The following is a 12,935-nucleotide window of genomic DNA, read 5'->3' on the forward strand; positions in this document are numbered from 1 at the left end:
ACATCTAACAGTCGCATGGGAGCTATTTGCCCCTTTCTCCCTACCTTCCTGGCTTCCTGCCATGTCTCGGTTTGATTTGGGTGCGTTGCCGGCGGCCGATGGGATGGGATTGGATTGGTTTGGTGTTCCTGTGACGGAGAGGTAGGGGAAGGCAATCCGGTAGGAGGATTTTGAGAGCTCGCACGCGCTTGCTCGTTTCATGATTCGCTCCCTCCTCCTCCGACGGTGGTCCAGTACAAGGGCCGGGAAGATGTGGCATGGGGCATGGTTAATCCTTGAACCTGCCTGATGGCCTCTACCGGTATGCCAACGAGGAACCCGAGCCACAGGCCACAGCAGCTTCACCTCCAACTCCAAACATACACACGGAATCTGTTGCCCGGTCAAACCATTCGACTCAACAGAGAAATGCAGAACCGACTCACCTCTGCTAGAGGAAACCAATCGTTCTCTCCTCAGATTAATACCCGCAAAAAAAAAGCACTACATTTCTTAATTACGGGGCCTACTCCTCCTGACCAAGACCCTTTCAAAAGAAAATCAACCTTTTCCCCCCCTAGGAAAAGTGAGTTCCTATCGGTTGGAACAGCAACATATACTGCAGTCCTAGCTGTAGTTGTAGACAAATCAGTTTTGGAATCCTCACAAAGCATTTAGTTATTTCCTTTTCAAACAGGGCATTCACTTGATAGTTCAGAAAACAGACACGCTAGAACACAGAGGGAGTATTATTTTGCACAACTATATTTTGATTGGAAAGCATCGAAGCAATTGTATGTGTTTCTGCTCCACCATTTTATCATAAGATTAATTAATCAACTCCTTTGATGTAGAAACCACATAAAATCTACTAAATTTTGGAAACATATATTTGAAACAAAAAAAATGATACAAACAATTGAACAATACTTTGGCACTGCTAGAACACCTCTTGAGGAATCCCCCCCTCCCCCCCCCCCCCCCCCGACCGCGCCTCCCCCACCCCTTCGAGCGGGCGCTCCCCCTCTCCTCCACCTCCCCGCCGCCTGTGCCGGCCTGGCCCGAGCGACACTGGCGGCGGCGGCCCCTTGGCCCTTTCCCTCCCAGGGGTCCTCCGATGTGTGACAGGGCGACTCCGGTCGGTGCACTCAGGCGGCGGCGGAGATCCTGGCGCGGGCAGGGCGAGCTCTGGGCGGCGGCGGCGCCGTTGACGATGGGGCGGGCCGGCGACAGGCGTGGCGTCTGCGGGGCTCTCGGGAGACGGTGGCGATGTGTCCGGCTGGTGGCGGGCGGCGGCTATGGCTGCCGGCATGCAGCAGCGCCGTGGCTGGGGCTTTGCGGTCCCGCTATGGGCCCGGCCAGGTCCGGGTGGCCCGGTTTGCCCTGGTTGCGACGTCCGGCCGGCAATCCGCGTCGGTGCGGGAGGCAGAGGCCTCCAACGTGACGCCGGTGGAGGCGGTTCCCTCCCGTTCGGCTCCGATGCTTCCGTCCGTGCCATCTAGGCGCATCTTGTCTCTGCTCTCTTGTCCTCATGGTGGTGTTCGCAGCAAACGGCGTGCATGGGTCCAAGACCGTGTGGCGCGTGCTTGCGGGTGGCAAGACGGTGGTTTGGCTCCGTTCTAGTGGGCGCCGGGGCATGGGGGTGCAGGAGAAATCCCTGCCGGTTCTTCCGACTCCGACGTGGTGACGCCGGTGGGTGCCGCCATTCCTTCCTGAAGGGCGTCGGTGCTACCCATCCCCCGCTCTCCTTCTGCGTGCCGGGGGAAACCCTAGGACTTGTCCGGATAGCAGCGTCGTTGGCGTCGCATTCCTTCTTGGAGGTGTTGTTTGATACGCGGAGGTTTGGTGCCATGGCGAGTGGTGGGACGTAGATGGAGGGCGCAGCGGTGGTGGACCATTCATGCTTGTCGAGTTGCCGTTGTTGGCTTTTTTGTCTTCTTTTTTTTTCTTTGGGCTGTTGTGCCGTTCGCCCCAGGCAGTTACCTTGTGATTGATGTACATGCTTTATAATATAAAGCGAAGGAAAACCCTATTTCGTCAAACAAAAGAAATGATTACATTAGTTTGAACACGCACTCTTCGCAACAACAACAACAACAACAACAACAACAACAACAACAACAACAATAAGAAACAACACGAAACAAACCGATGCATTTTCACTTTTTGTTGATTAAATGTGACATACAACCCCCATTTCCATTCAAGAAAAAGGAGTTTGGGACTCTTCAGGAACTTGATCCATGCATCTCCAGTGCACAAGCCACACCATCAGATCCTTTTTTAACCCAAGACAGCAAACTAACATCTACTAGTCAACAAAACTAGGCATACAGCCAACAACAGGAAATAGCAACAAATACACACAAGCAACCTCCAGCTTTGATCCCTCAAGCAAGTCGACGATCGTCACCCATTGCAAATCCTTCTGACCCAGGCGCCCAGCGTGTCGCCTCGGATAGCTTCTTAGACACCAGCAGAAGCATATTTCGAACCCCACTAATCTTCATACATTTTCACATGAAACGGCAGTGCAGATTTTCCCACCTAAGACTGCACAGTCTGATCGTAAACATCTTCTTGCGTTAGTGCTGTATCAAAATCTTGGTCGCCGTGCTGGACCTCCCCTAGGATGCCGGCATGGGTTAGCAACGCCCAGAGATGTGTCATGAGCTCCCCGCCAGAGCTCAGAAATATCTTGTGCTGAGAAGCCCTTGTAGATGCAGCCAGGTGGATAACAAATCCTGCCCAGAACTCTGACAAGAACCTCCACAGATCTTCTGGCTTGTCACCGCTGAACGCTTCTGCCAGCTTCTTGCCAAGATCTGCCCCCTTCTTCAATATGGTGTCGTCTAGATTTTCCTCTTTTTTCCCATCCTGGTTTTCCTCGTCCTGTTTTCCCCCGTCCACTTTTTTATTATACAATTCTATCTCCTCTGATGCATATTTCTTGAGCCGTCCAAGCATCTGGGTGGACTGATAACAAGGAGCACATGAGTCAAATTTTCCGTTGAAAAGGCGACTTTTTTCTTGACGCACCTTTATCAGCACCGACCTGGCCATTAGGCTGTTCCCAGGCACTAGAGGAGGAACCAGTGTGAGCACATACGCGCAGTACTGCGACAATGTCCTAGCAATCATGTACTGAGACCACAGAAGATCTGAATCGCCTTCCCAAGGTTTGCGCCGGCCAAAGTCTTGCCCACTCCAATACATACTGGCTGAGACCTCTCTGTTTTCAGCGAGATCAATCTCGCAGTAGCATGTAGCAATATGCCAAACCAGCAGAATGTGCACAGAATCCTTCACGCCATTTACCGCTCCGGTGAAATTTGCGCGAAAACCGGCAGTTGCCTCGACTTTGCCAAATGCTCGCTCAAGGTAGTTGTCCAACCGCGGGGGATCCTCAGCCAAGCAGTCTCTGAGACAGTTGATCACAGCACGCTTCACTTCCTGGGACAGATGTACAAAGTACCTGGAACATCCTTCTGGAAAGAACAAATTGGTGGGGAAGACAAAACAGGAGGGGAACAGAAGGTTGCATTGGCCAACCTTTCCATGCCATCTTGGCAACCAGGGCACAGAGAGCCTGCAGAGCTTCCGCACAAGAACCTTGGTCACCAAGCTTTGCAGCCACCATGGCTTCTGCACGTACTGGCACAACAAAATTATCTTGGTCCAGTCTGAGAACACGTAAGTTGTGATCTCCCATGTCTCTTTTACAAAAAGGAAACACAGGAGAAACCATGTAAAAGTTACTCCACCATGAACATTGCCGAGCTCATCTCTTGTACCAACCTTGGAAAAGCTATAGATAGCAACCGCCATGCCTCCAATCCCCCCTATCAGAATGGTGGATAGCAGGAGCCGGATGAATGGAAAACCTTTTGCAAATACTATGGCATGCCTGCTATTGAAGAAATCATTGAGGAAAGACAACTCGGCCTCGCTGACACGGAACGCCCTTTCGGAGTTGCAGGGCTCACTGAGGATCCCATCAAGAATCAGCCGTCTTGTCCTTTTCAGCTTGGCCTCATGGATGCCGAAGTTGAAGAAGCGCCTGCGAAGGAGCTTGTAGAGTGCAAAGGAGAGGCAGAGGTCCTTGAGCTCCTCGTCAAGGGCGTCAGCCGGATCGGCCGGCTCCTCCCAGATCTTCTCAAGCGTCAGGATCTCCTTGTGCTCATCTCTCAACGCCAGCAAGAGCCTCCTGATATTCCCAGTTTCCTCTACCATACCAGTATCTCTTGCTTGTCCGCCGGTTTCGTTCTTCTTCATCTTCCGTTTCTTGGCTTCGCCCCGCACCAAGTACCGGTACCCCTTCATTGTGACAGGGTCACCATCACCCCCACCACCAGCTTTGTGCTCATGACGCATGTACTCTGTTAATAGTCTCAAATCCTCTCTGTGGCTATCGTTGGCAAATTCAGAGGAGATAAAACCATAGATGATGCGTAAAGAGTTGACTGACCAAAGCAGCCAACCAGTTACCTTGAGAATCTTGGGTGCCTTAGAGCGAAGGATGTTGGCAGACCAGAAGGAGGACATGAGGTCTACCAACGGGGTTTGCTTCAGGGCGATGCCGGCCGGGCGGCCTATCTTGACGCTGTAACGGAGGGTGACCAACAGCACAGCCCACACCTTGTAGTAGTAGTCCTTATCGGAGGGGCGTTGCATGATCCCAAGACTGTATATGGTCAATGCTTGGGTTACTGCGTCCATAACGATCAGAGTCATTCTCATGGCGTTGCCTGTTGACCGATGCCGCAAAGCATCCAGCACAAATCGGGTCACCATGAGCGCTGTAGTGAGGGCGACGACGAATTGAATAACTATAGGGTTGAGTATTTCGCCATCCTTGTGTACGATACTTAGGATGATTTTGAACGCCATTGCAAGGATAAGCAGCTGGATGCAGTGGCGGAGCCAGGAAAATTTCTTAGTATGTGCTGCCACCTACGAAAAGGGAAAGAAAAAGACATCAAACGCATAATAATATGAAATTGACGAACGGAATGGTATGCAGCCTGGCTCTTTCCTAGACAATTTGAAAAACTAGAAATGCAGCCTGGTTTGAACAACAATTCCCTGATGATCCTGGGGCTGTCATGTTTAGTCTATGCCATTATCTCACCAACGGGGCAAGGCAATCTTGTAAACAAGAACAGGCCGTGGAAGCATTGATGGAGTGCTGAGGATCAAGAAGGTGATGCAGGAGATTTTACTCCAGGACGCATGTTTGGGCGCCTAATGTACCCAGGATTGCTACGGGGTGATCTTATCTGAGATCACATGTTCTTCCCTTGTTGCTCTTTTATCTAGTCATGTCCTGTAGTGGCTAGTTCGTAAGATTTAAAGTTCAGTCCGGTGTGCTCTATGCTGGGTGTGTGGATACTGATGGTATGTCCAGCAGGTTAGGCATTAGGGCCCTGTGTGGTTAATTGCCCGTGCCATGTTAGAACACATTTTTGGCTGTTCTGTTTCTAGCTTTCCTATTTGGCATGTTATAACTTGTAAGACTCACGGTTTCTCTAAATGGAAATCGACGAGGTGTGCTCGTTGTTTCAAAAAAAAGAAAAAGAGAATGGTATGCAGCAGTTGAGAAACATTGGAATGTAGCTTGCCAAAAATGCGAGGCTATAATTCCCAGAAACTTGACAGCACAAACATATACAAGGAAGCCATCAAACTGACCTGAAGTACATACAGAATCCACTCGACCGACGTCCGAAAGAAATTGATTTCCCAGCCACCTGAAACTGAAGTCAGGAACCAGGTAAATTAAACATCCTACTATATGCATGAACTAGTGAAAACTGAAAAACAATACTGTATTCAACATGTTGTGTGCTGCACTAGGACCAGGAGTGAAATAATCTCATCTCAGTATAAAACAAGGACTATATGAGTTGAAAAAAGAAGACAACCAGTACCTCTCCTTCTCCTTTGACAAGAACTGCTTCTCGTGCCTGGCGGGGGGTGGCGGGCTGGGAATCAAAAGCAATGGGCGGTGCGGGAGCAGGGGATCACACGCAGAGAGAGTGAGGGTGAGAGATCGGGGAGTAGGTGAAGATTTGTGGAAGTCACGTGGAAGGGGACGCCGGAGGAAGCTAACCAGTCGTCATGCCGAATCAGAGTTCATTCATCCCACAGAAGTGCCAGTAGGGACACCTTGTTTGAAAATGTCCAGAGTCCAATTATTTACATGTTTGGACATTAATTAGGTCGATGCAGAGAGGAGCTCGTTGTCCATTTCCATTTGGACAGCAATCAAATCTTGTGGCCCGCCGCCACCGGACCAGGCGGCCAAGGAAGTTAATACTGATGCCCTGACATGAAAAAAAGGCAGCTGGAACATTGATGTGCATATAGGACATCTTACCAACCATGACAAGAGAATGTATGTGCCTTGTTCCAAGAGGAAAGCAAAAGATCAACGACATCAATTATGTACTTTTACGATTTGATTTTTAATTTAGTATTGCTTTATTCGCTTGGTCTGGACGTGGATACATGCCTTTGATCATTGCTATATGTGGTCTGTCAAAGCATGCTTAGAGCATCTCCAGCAGCTCCCTCACTCCAAAAAAAGCACGCATAGAGGAAAGTTGATGCAAAAAACGTGCTCCAGCAGTTTCCCAACACCCTCGCCCCCGCTTACATGGCAATTTTGCCCATGAGGAGAGACATGAAAAAGTGAATGAAGTGGGCTCTCATGCAAGAGCCTAGCTAAATGCGTACTTCTAGAAAAATACAATAAATACGAAGAAAGTGACTATAAGTGGTGACTATATATCTCGACAGGCTTTCGCCCCGCTTTATAAATAAAGCAACAACCATACAAAGTACACGGCCGAACGATACAAAGTGGTGAGGTAACCCTCTTACAAAGCCGATGTCAAGATAATCGGAAACGCAGACCGCAGGAGACTACGAAACCGGAAGATAACACAGGAAGACCTGATAACACCGCTACACTACACCCTAGAACACCTAAGCTCCACGACAACGCCCTCAGGAGGGGGAACGACGCCAGGCGTCGCCGCTGTCGAGTCCAAAGGACAAGGGTTTTCATCCGAAACTCAAGCACGGAGAGGAGCACCACGACGACGTCTTCAAGAAGATAACGGCGCCCACGAGCGTCGCTGTCGTCGGCGACAAAGCGCAGAGCTTTCGCTCGGCAGCTCCCTCATGCCACCATGAGGTCTTCAAGAGAGCGTGTGGCGAGTCCAAATCCCCAGATCCAGATCAGGGCGCCGCCACTGCCAAAGACAAATGGCTCGCCTGAGCCACCCGCCGCTACACCTCTTGCCGCCCACACGACCAAGATGTATAGCCACCGCCGTCATGTTGTCATGACTATATATGACATGACAACATCATGTAGCCAGCCGTTGGCAATATTATTAACCATGTTCTTCCCTTATTCTGACAATACCTAGTACTATCAGAAATTGACCAGGCAGAGTCGTTGCCTAGCTGGACCAAACCTCACACGCTAGCATCTTACTAGCATTTCTCCTCAAGAACCAAGACCCAGGAGCCAGGGCGGCCACCTAGGATAGCCAAGCATCGAGGGACACAAGGAACTGGGGGAGGAAAAGGAGCCTGGGCGGAGAATCCCAGAATCAGCCACAGCTCGGCAAGAGGTGGAGCAGAGCTCCCCCGCAAAAACAGGCGGAGCAGAACAAGCAGAACAAGGAAAGCACCAGGGAAGGCAAGGAAGAATATCAAGAAGAGTGGAGTCAAGGCATCCTCCCCAACCGATTTAGCTACCATCTAGTACAGGTAAAACCTTGTATTTGTATTTATGGGCACCATGAATAGCATGGTTAGCTGAACAAGCAGATTGGCATGAGGAATTACTTTTCCCTACCTGCTAGATTATACATCTCTGCTGATTTAACAAGTTAAGTTGCATGCCCGTCGCTAAAATACAGTGAGCACCTTGATCTTGCATGCGAGTACTCCCTCCGTCTAGGTATATTAGTCCGCAAATACTGAGCCTAAATGCTAAATTTGACTCACAATATATGATTTACCAAATGATATATATTTTTGTGTCATATAACTCATAATTTATTGGTCGAATTTTGGGTCAAGATTAGGCTCAATTCGAGAGAGGGGGGGGGGGGGGGGGGCGTATAAATCCGGATGGAGGAAAAATCTTGTTTACATGCTTTTCTTGATAAAGTGCATAGTCCAGAAAATTAACTGTAGGTTCGGTTTTCAGTTAAGAGTAGTACCTGTACTATATGTGCAGCAGCACCTTTTACATTCAAGTTCAGGTTCATGTCATTGTACATAACAGGTTGTAACAGATACAAACCCTTAGTATACATTAGGCAATGTTCTGTAGAGATGCATGGTTTGCGATACGGGCATAACCTGTAATGGGTATTTCTCACCAAGTGCACTATTTGCCAGTACCATAGATAAATGGTTGCTGACTGAACAAGTCCACATGCAAATATCTGAAGATATAAGAAGTACTCCCTCCAAACTAATATAAGAGCGTTTAGGTCACTACTTTAGTGATCTAAATGCTCTTATATTAGTTTACAGAGGGAGTACCTTACTTTGCTTTGTGGATCAGTATTTTGGTTTACATGCTTGGCTGTGTCAAGTGTAAACAAATACTGTAGAAGACTAAGCTGTTCCATGCTAAGCCTAAAAAGAGGACCCTGTTGCACACTTGATCAGTTGTCAAGTAAATAGCTGAGCTTCATATTCAAGACCCAGGAGAAGAACTAGAACCTAAAAGGACCATTTGTTCACACTTTGCCTTAGGTTTTATTTTTATTTTTTAGAACCATATTTAAACTCTCTAGTTCAGGTTCAGACCTAATTCCCTCAGACCAGCTTCATAAAAGACTTAACCTTGCCATGGCGTAAATAGTTTTAGGAACTCAAGTAGCACCCTGTTTTGAACTGTACAACATATGAGCAGGTTAGTAGCATGTGCGCATGGCAAATGATCAGGTCGACCAATAAACTGAGCTACTTGGTTTAATTCTCTTTGATCTATCGTCAATTAGTATCATACTAGTGACCAAATTAGCATGATTACCAATACTGTTGGAGTCAGTACGGGAAGCATGAAATTTGTTTGGCTGGACCAATATAGCAGCTTGTGTGTTTCCTTTGTCCATTTATTTCAGAGAAAAGCACCATTCAAGTAAAACAAAAACAGAAAGTTAGTTATGAACTCCAATTTTATTATACCATGTCAGCTAGCACCAGTACATAATCCAAGACAAACTGTAAATGGAGAAAGTAGGAAGGGAGTAATTTGATATCATAATTAAACATGTAAATGATTACCCTCTTGAAATACATCAAAGTCAATTGCTACTTTCACCCACCAATCTATCTTTTTCCTATATTAGTGATCAAAGTTATAACAAATTGATAGCAAACTTTATTGACAATCAAGTACTCCCTCCGTCATGACATAAGACGGGGCCAACCAGGTCCTCCAAAAAGATACATCCGGGGGTTGGAGCTGAGCACATGCACAAGAATATCATTGTTATTGCCGACAATGCGGTACAAGGCCGGATTTTGTTCCTAGAGAGTGGTGTTTCCTAACCACTTATCCTCCTAGAAACATATCTCCAGGCCATCCTTTTATTCCTTTATCATGAAAGACCCATGGCGGAAAAGATGCTTCTTTGCCACCATCATACCTGCCCAAAAATGCAAGACCCCTAGCTTCCAATATGACTCCAACACCACCTTTTGGCCTAGATACTTATTACGTAGCAGGGTTTGCCAAACACCCTCTCTAGTAAATAGATTGAATAGCCCTTTACTGAGTAAGACATCATTTTTGACCTGGAGGTCTTGAATGCCTGACCTCTCAGATCTTTCGGCCGACAAACCATGCTCCATTTCGTGAGACAATACTTTTTATTTTCATCATCTCCTTGCCAGAAGAATCTGGATCTGAAAGAATCCAGTCTCTGCAGAACCCTTTAGGAGTTGGAAAAATGAAACCATATAGAGAACTATGTTTGTGAGAACCGAGTTGATCAGAACTACTCATCCTCCAACAAGGAGCAACTTGCCTTTCCAGCTTCTCAACCATTTCTCTAAGTACTCTTCGACATGTTTGCACTCCACCCTAGTGAGGCGCCAATAATGAATCGGTATCCCCAGATATTTAATCGGGAAATGGCCTTGTGTGTATTGTGCAAATCAGCCAAACAAATCAGCGTATTGTGCACCACCTCCTTAGCTTCTCTGAAGTAGAACAATTCACTCTTATGAAAGTTGATTTTAAGCCGACACATTTGCTCGAAGGCTGAAAGCAAGAGTTTTAGATTCTTAGCCTTATCTAGGTCATGTTTTATAAAAAGAACCGTATCACTGGCATATTCTAAAATAGAGAGGCCCCCATTGACAAGGTGTGGCATCACTCCTGCAATTTGTCCATTTTGCTTGGTATGTTCAATCCGGATGGCCAACATATAAGCAACAATGTTAAATAACATTGGATACAATGGGTCGTCCTGAGGTATTCCTTTTTTGGTACGGAAGTAATGGCCTATGTCATCATTGACTTTAATAGGCACACTACCTCTAGAATTATTTTTTTTTACCCATTCACGCGATTTCTCGGAGAAACCTTCCATTCTTATGGTCTGTTGGAGAAACAACCACTTGAATTTATCATAAGCCTTTTCAAAATCAATTTTGAATACTGCCCCACTCATTTTCTTCAATGCATCTCATTAATTGTCTCATCAAGAATAGATACTCCATTGAGTATGTTCGTTCCTTGCATGAATGCCAATTGGGACGGCCAAATCACATGGTCATCAACCGCATTTAGCCTATTAGTAGCCACTTTGGTGAAGATTTTTAAGCTGACATCAAGGAGGCATATCGATCTAGCTATATTGTTGAATCAGTTCAACTTCATTAACTTTAGATAACAAAATAATGTCACCAAATTTAGCCAAGAAAGATCAAGTTGGTGGGCGTGAAAAAATTGAACAACTCGAGAAGGTAAGTCTTGATAATATCCTAGGACGTTCTGACAGAACTCTGCGGGTAAACCATCAAGACCTAGAGCTTTGTTATGTTGCACTTGGAACACCGCATCTCTCATCACCTAAGAAAGGTGCGTGAGTGTATCGTTTTCTTCTGCCGTGACTTGTGGGATGTCATCTGTTTAGGTTTCATCGAGGGTAAAGTGCTTTCCTCCGGAGCCTTCAGGTTTTATCGAGGGTAATGTTCCCTTCCTCTGGAGCCCCAAACAGAGATTAGTAGTATCTTTTGATATAGCGTTTCAACTTTTCCTGGCCCTCGATCCGTCCCTCATCCTGTTGGAGGTTAAAAAGACACCTCTTCCTGTGTCGCCCATTGGCAAGCATTTAAAAGTATTGTGTATTGTCGTCTCCCTCCAGGATGAAATCGGCTTTGTATCTTTGGTAGCACTTGATTTCCTCCTCTCGCAACATGCAAATAATTTGCTCATTGGATTGATTTTTCGTATCAATCTCAAGTTGAGACAAAATACGAGTCCGCTTTTTAATCAAGGTCATGAGTGATGGCAGCAAGGCGTTGCTTTTCTTCTACATACCACTGGCGTGCTTCGCCCATCTAGAGAGGAATTGCCTTGTGTGGCACAGATTTAGAATTTCATCTCTGGAAGCTGAAAGAGATAGGTGCTCCCAATCATTGGCTTCTCTCATATGCTCTTAATTATGATGTAACCTATCCAAATCAAATTTGAATGGTCGATGAGCATATGGGGAGGCAACAGAGTTGGAATCATGAATAATAGGTGCACGGTACGATAGTGTCTCGATACGATCTAGGGCATGCACTGTTGCCAATGGGGATTTTAATTCCCACTCGGTAACCATGAGTACCCAATCGAGTTTCTCGTATATCGGCCCCAAACCCTTCCCAACATATTGGCTTCCCATAAATTCAAGTTATCAATTACAGCGTTGAAGAAGAAAGAACATCGAATATCAAAGCAGTCCTTATTTTTCTTTTCGTGGTACCCTATAATAGTGAAGTCACCCCAATAACCATGGGATGTGGATTATCCTTCGTCGGGTTCACCAATTCCCTAAGGAAGGTGGATTTATTCTCATCTTGTGCAGCCCCGTAGAGTGCGACCATGCTCCATGTGAAGTTGTGGGCTCTATTACTGAGGTGAAATTTCATATGAAATTCACCCGTTGTAAAAGACAACAAATCCATGGTTGTCAGAGTACCAAGTAAGATTCCTCCAGGCCTGTTTTAAATAATGTCATGTGAAGTCGAGAGTCAAGGTCATCCAGGACATACACAGGGAAGTCTAGTTTACCTACCTCAAAAATAGCCCAAAAGACCAACCCAAGTTCCCATACACAATTACCGACGTTTTTATATTTAGCCAAGTTTGTTGGACCCGTGCTATCCCAAAATATGCCTCTCACGTGGAAACTCGTGCTGGTGTGGAAATTTTCGCCTTCTTGTGCGGTTTTTGTTTCTTTTTAAAGGAATAAGACTTAGATTTTTGCAAAGACACCATGTAGTCACAAACATGGACTCGGGTCTCGGTTCAACCAGCCCAACCTCAGTTACCTCACCATCCAACTTAGTATTGTTTATACTGTCAATGTTTTTTAAACTTTGACTTCTGGTATGGTAGAATTATTTAGATGTGACATTTGAGGAAATATATGTCTTGGAAAGTACTTCCTAGCATTTTTATATATTTTTTGGAATCTATAAACATGTTACAATAGTATTTGTGGTCACAATGGCATTAGGGGGGCAGGTTTGTGTTTAAATGGCAAGTTTTCTATTTATTACTAAATAATAATAAGATAACATCTGTGATCTAGAGCTGGTCAAATATTAATAGTACTTAAAGAATATCAGATTCACTTGATTTATAATAAATATTTGAAAATAATTGTCAGGGGGGCTCACGCAAACCGAAGGGAGAAAAC

General features: G+C 46.1%; 1 protein-coding gene across 2 annotated transcripts; it reads right to left on the reverse strand.

The window, feature by feature from the left end:
* Positions 1-2,109: 2,109 nt before the first annotated feature.
* LOC109779371 (uncharacterized) lies at positions 2,110-6,164 on the reverse strand. 2 transcript variants are annotated; one of them, XM_020337987.4, is made up of 3 exons: positions 5,910-6,164; positions 5,671-5,735; positions 2,110-4,932 (listed from the first exon to the last, which is right to left on the reverse strand). In XM_020337987.4, the coding sequence occupies exon 3, from the start codon at positions 4,867-4,869 to the stop codon at positions 2,527-2,529; it is 2,343 nt and encodes a 780-aa protein (XP_020193576.1). In that variant the 5' UTR covers positions 4,870-4,932; positions 5,671-5,735; positions 5,910-6,164; the 3' UTR covers positions 2,110-2,526. The 2 variants fall into 2 exon arrangements, with proteins under 2 accessions (XP_020193576.1, XP_073358106.1); XM_073502005.1 differs by lacking the exon at positions 5,671-5,735 and having other exon boundaries at positions 5,910-6,139.
* Positions 6,165-12,935: the final 6,771 nt, after the last annotated feature.

Source organism: Aegilops tauschii, chromosome 1 (genome assembly GCF_002575655.3).
Source record: "Aegilops tauschii subsp. strangulata cultivar AL8/78 chromosome 1, Aet v6.0, whole genome shotgun sequence".
NCBI classification, from domain to species: domain Eukaryota; kingdom Viridiplantae; phylum Streptophyta; class Magnoliopsida; order Poales; family Poaceae; genus Aegilops; species Aegilops tauschii.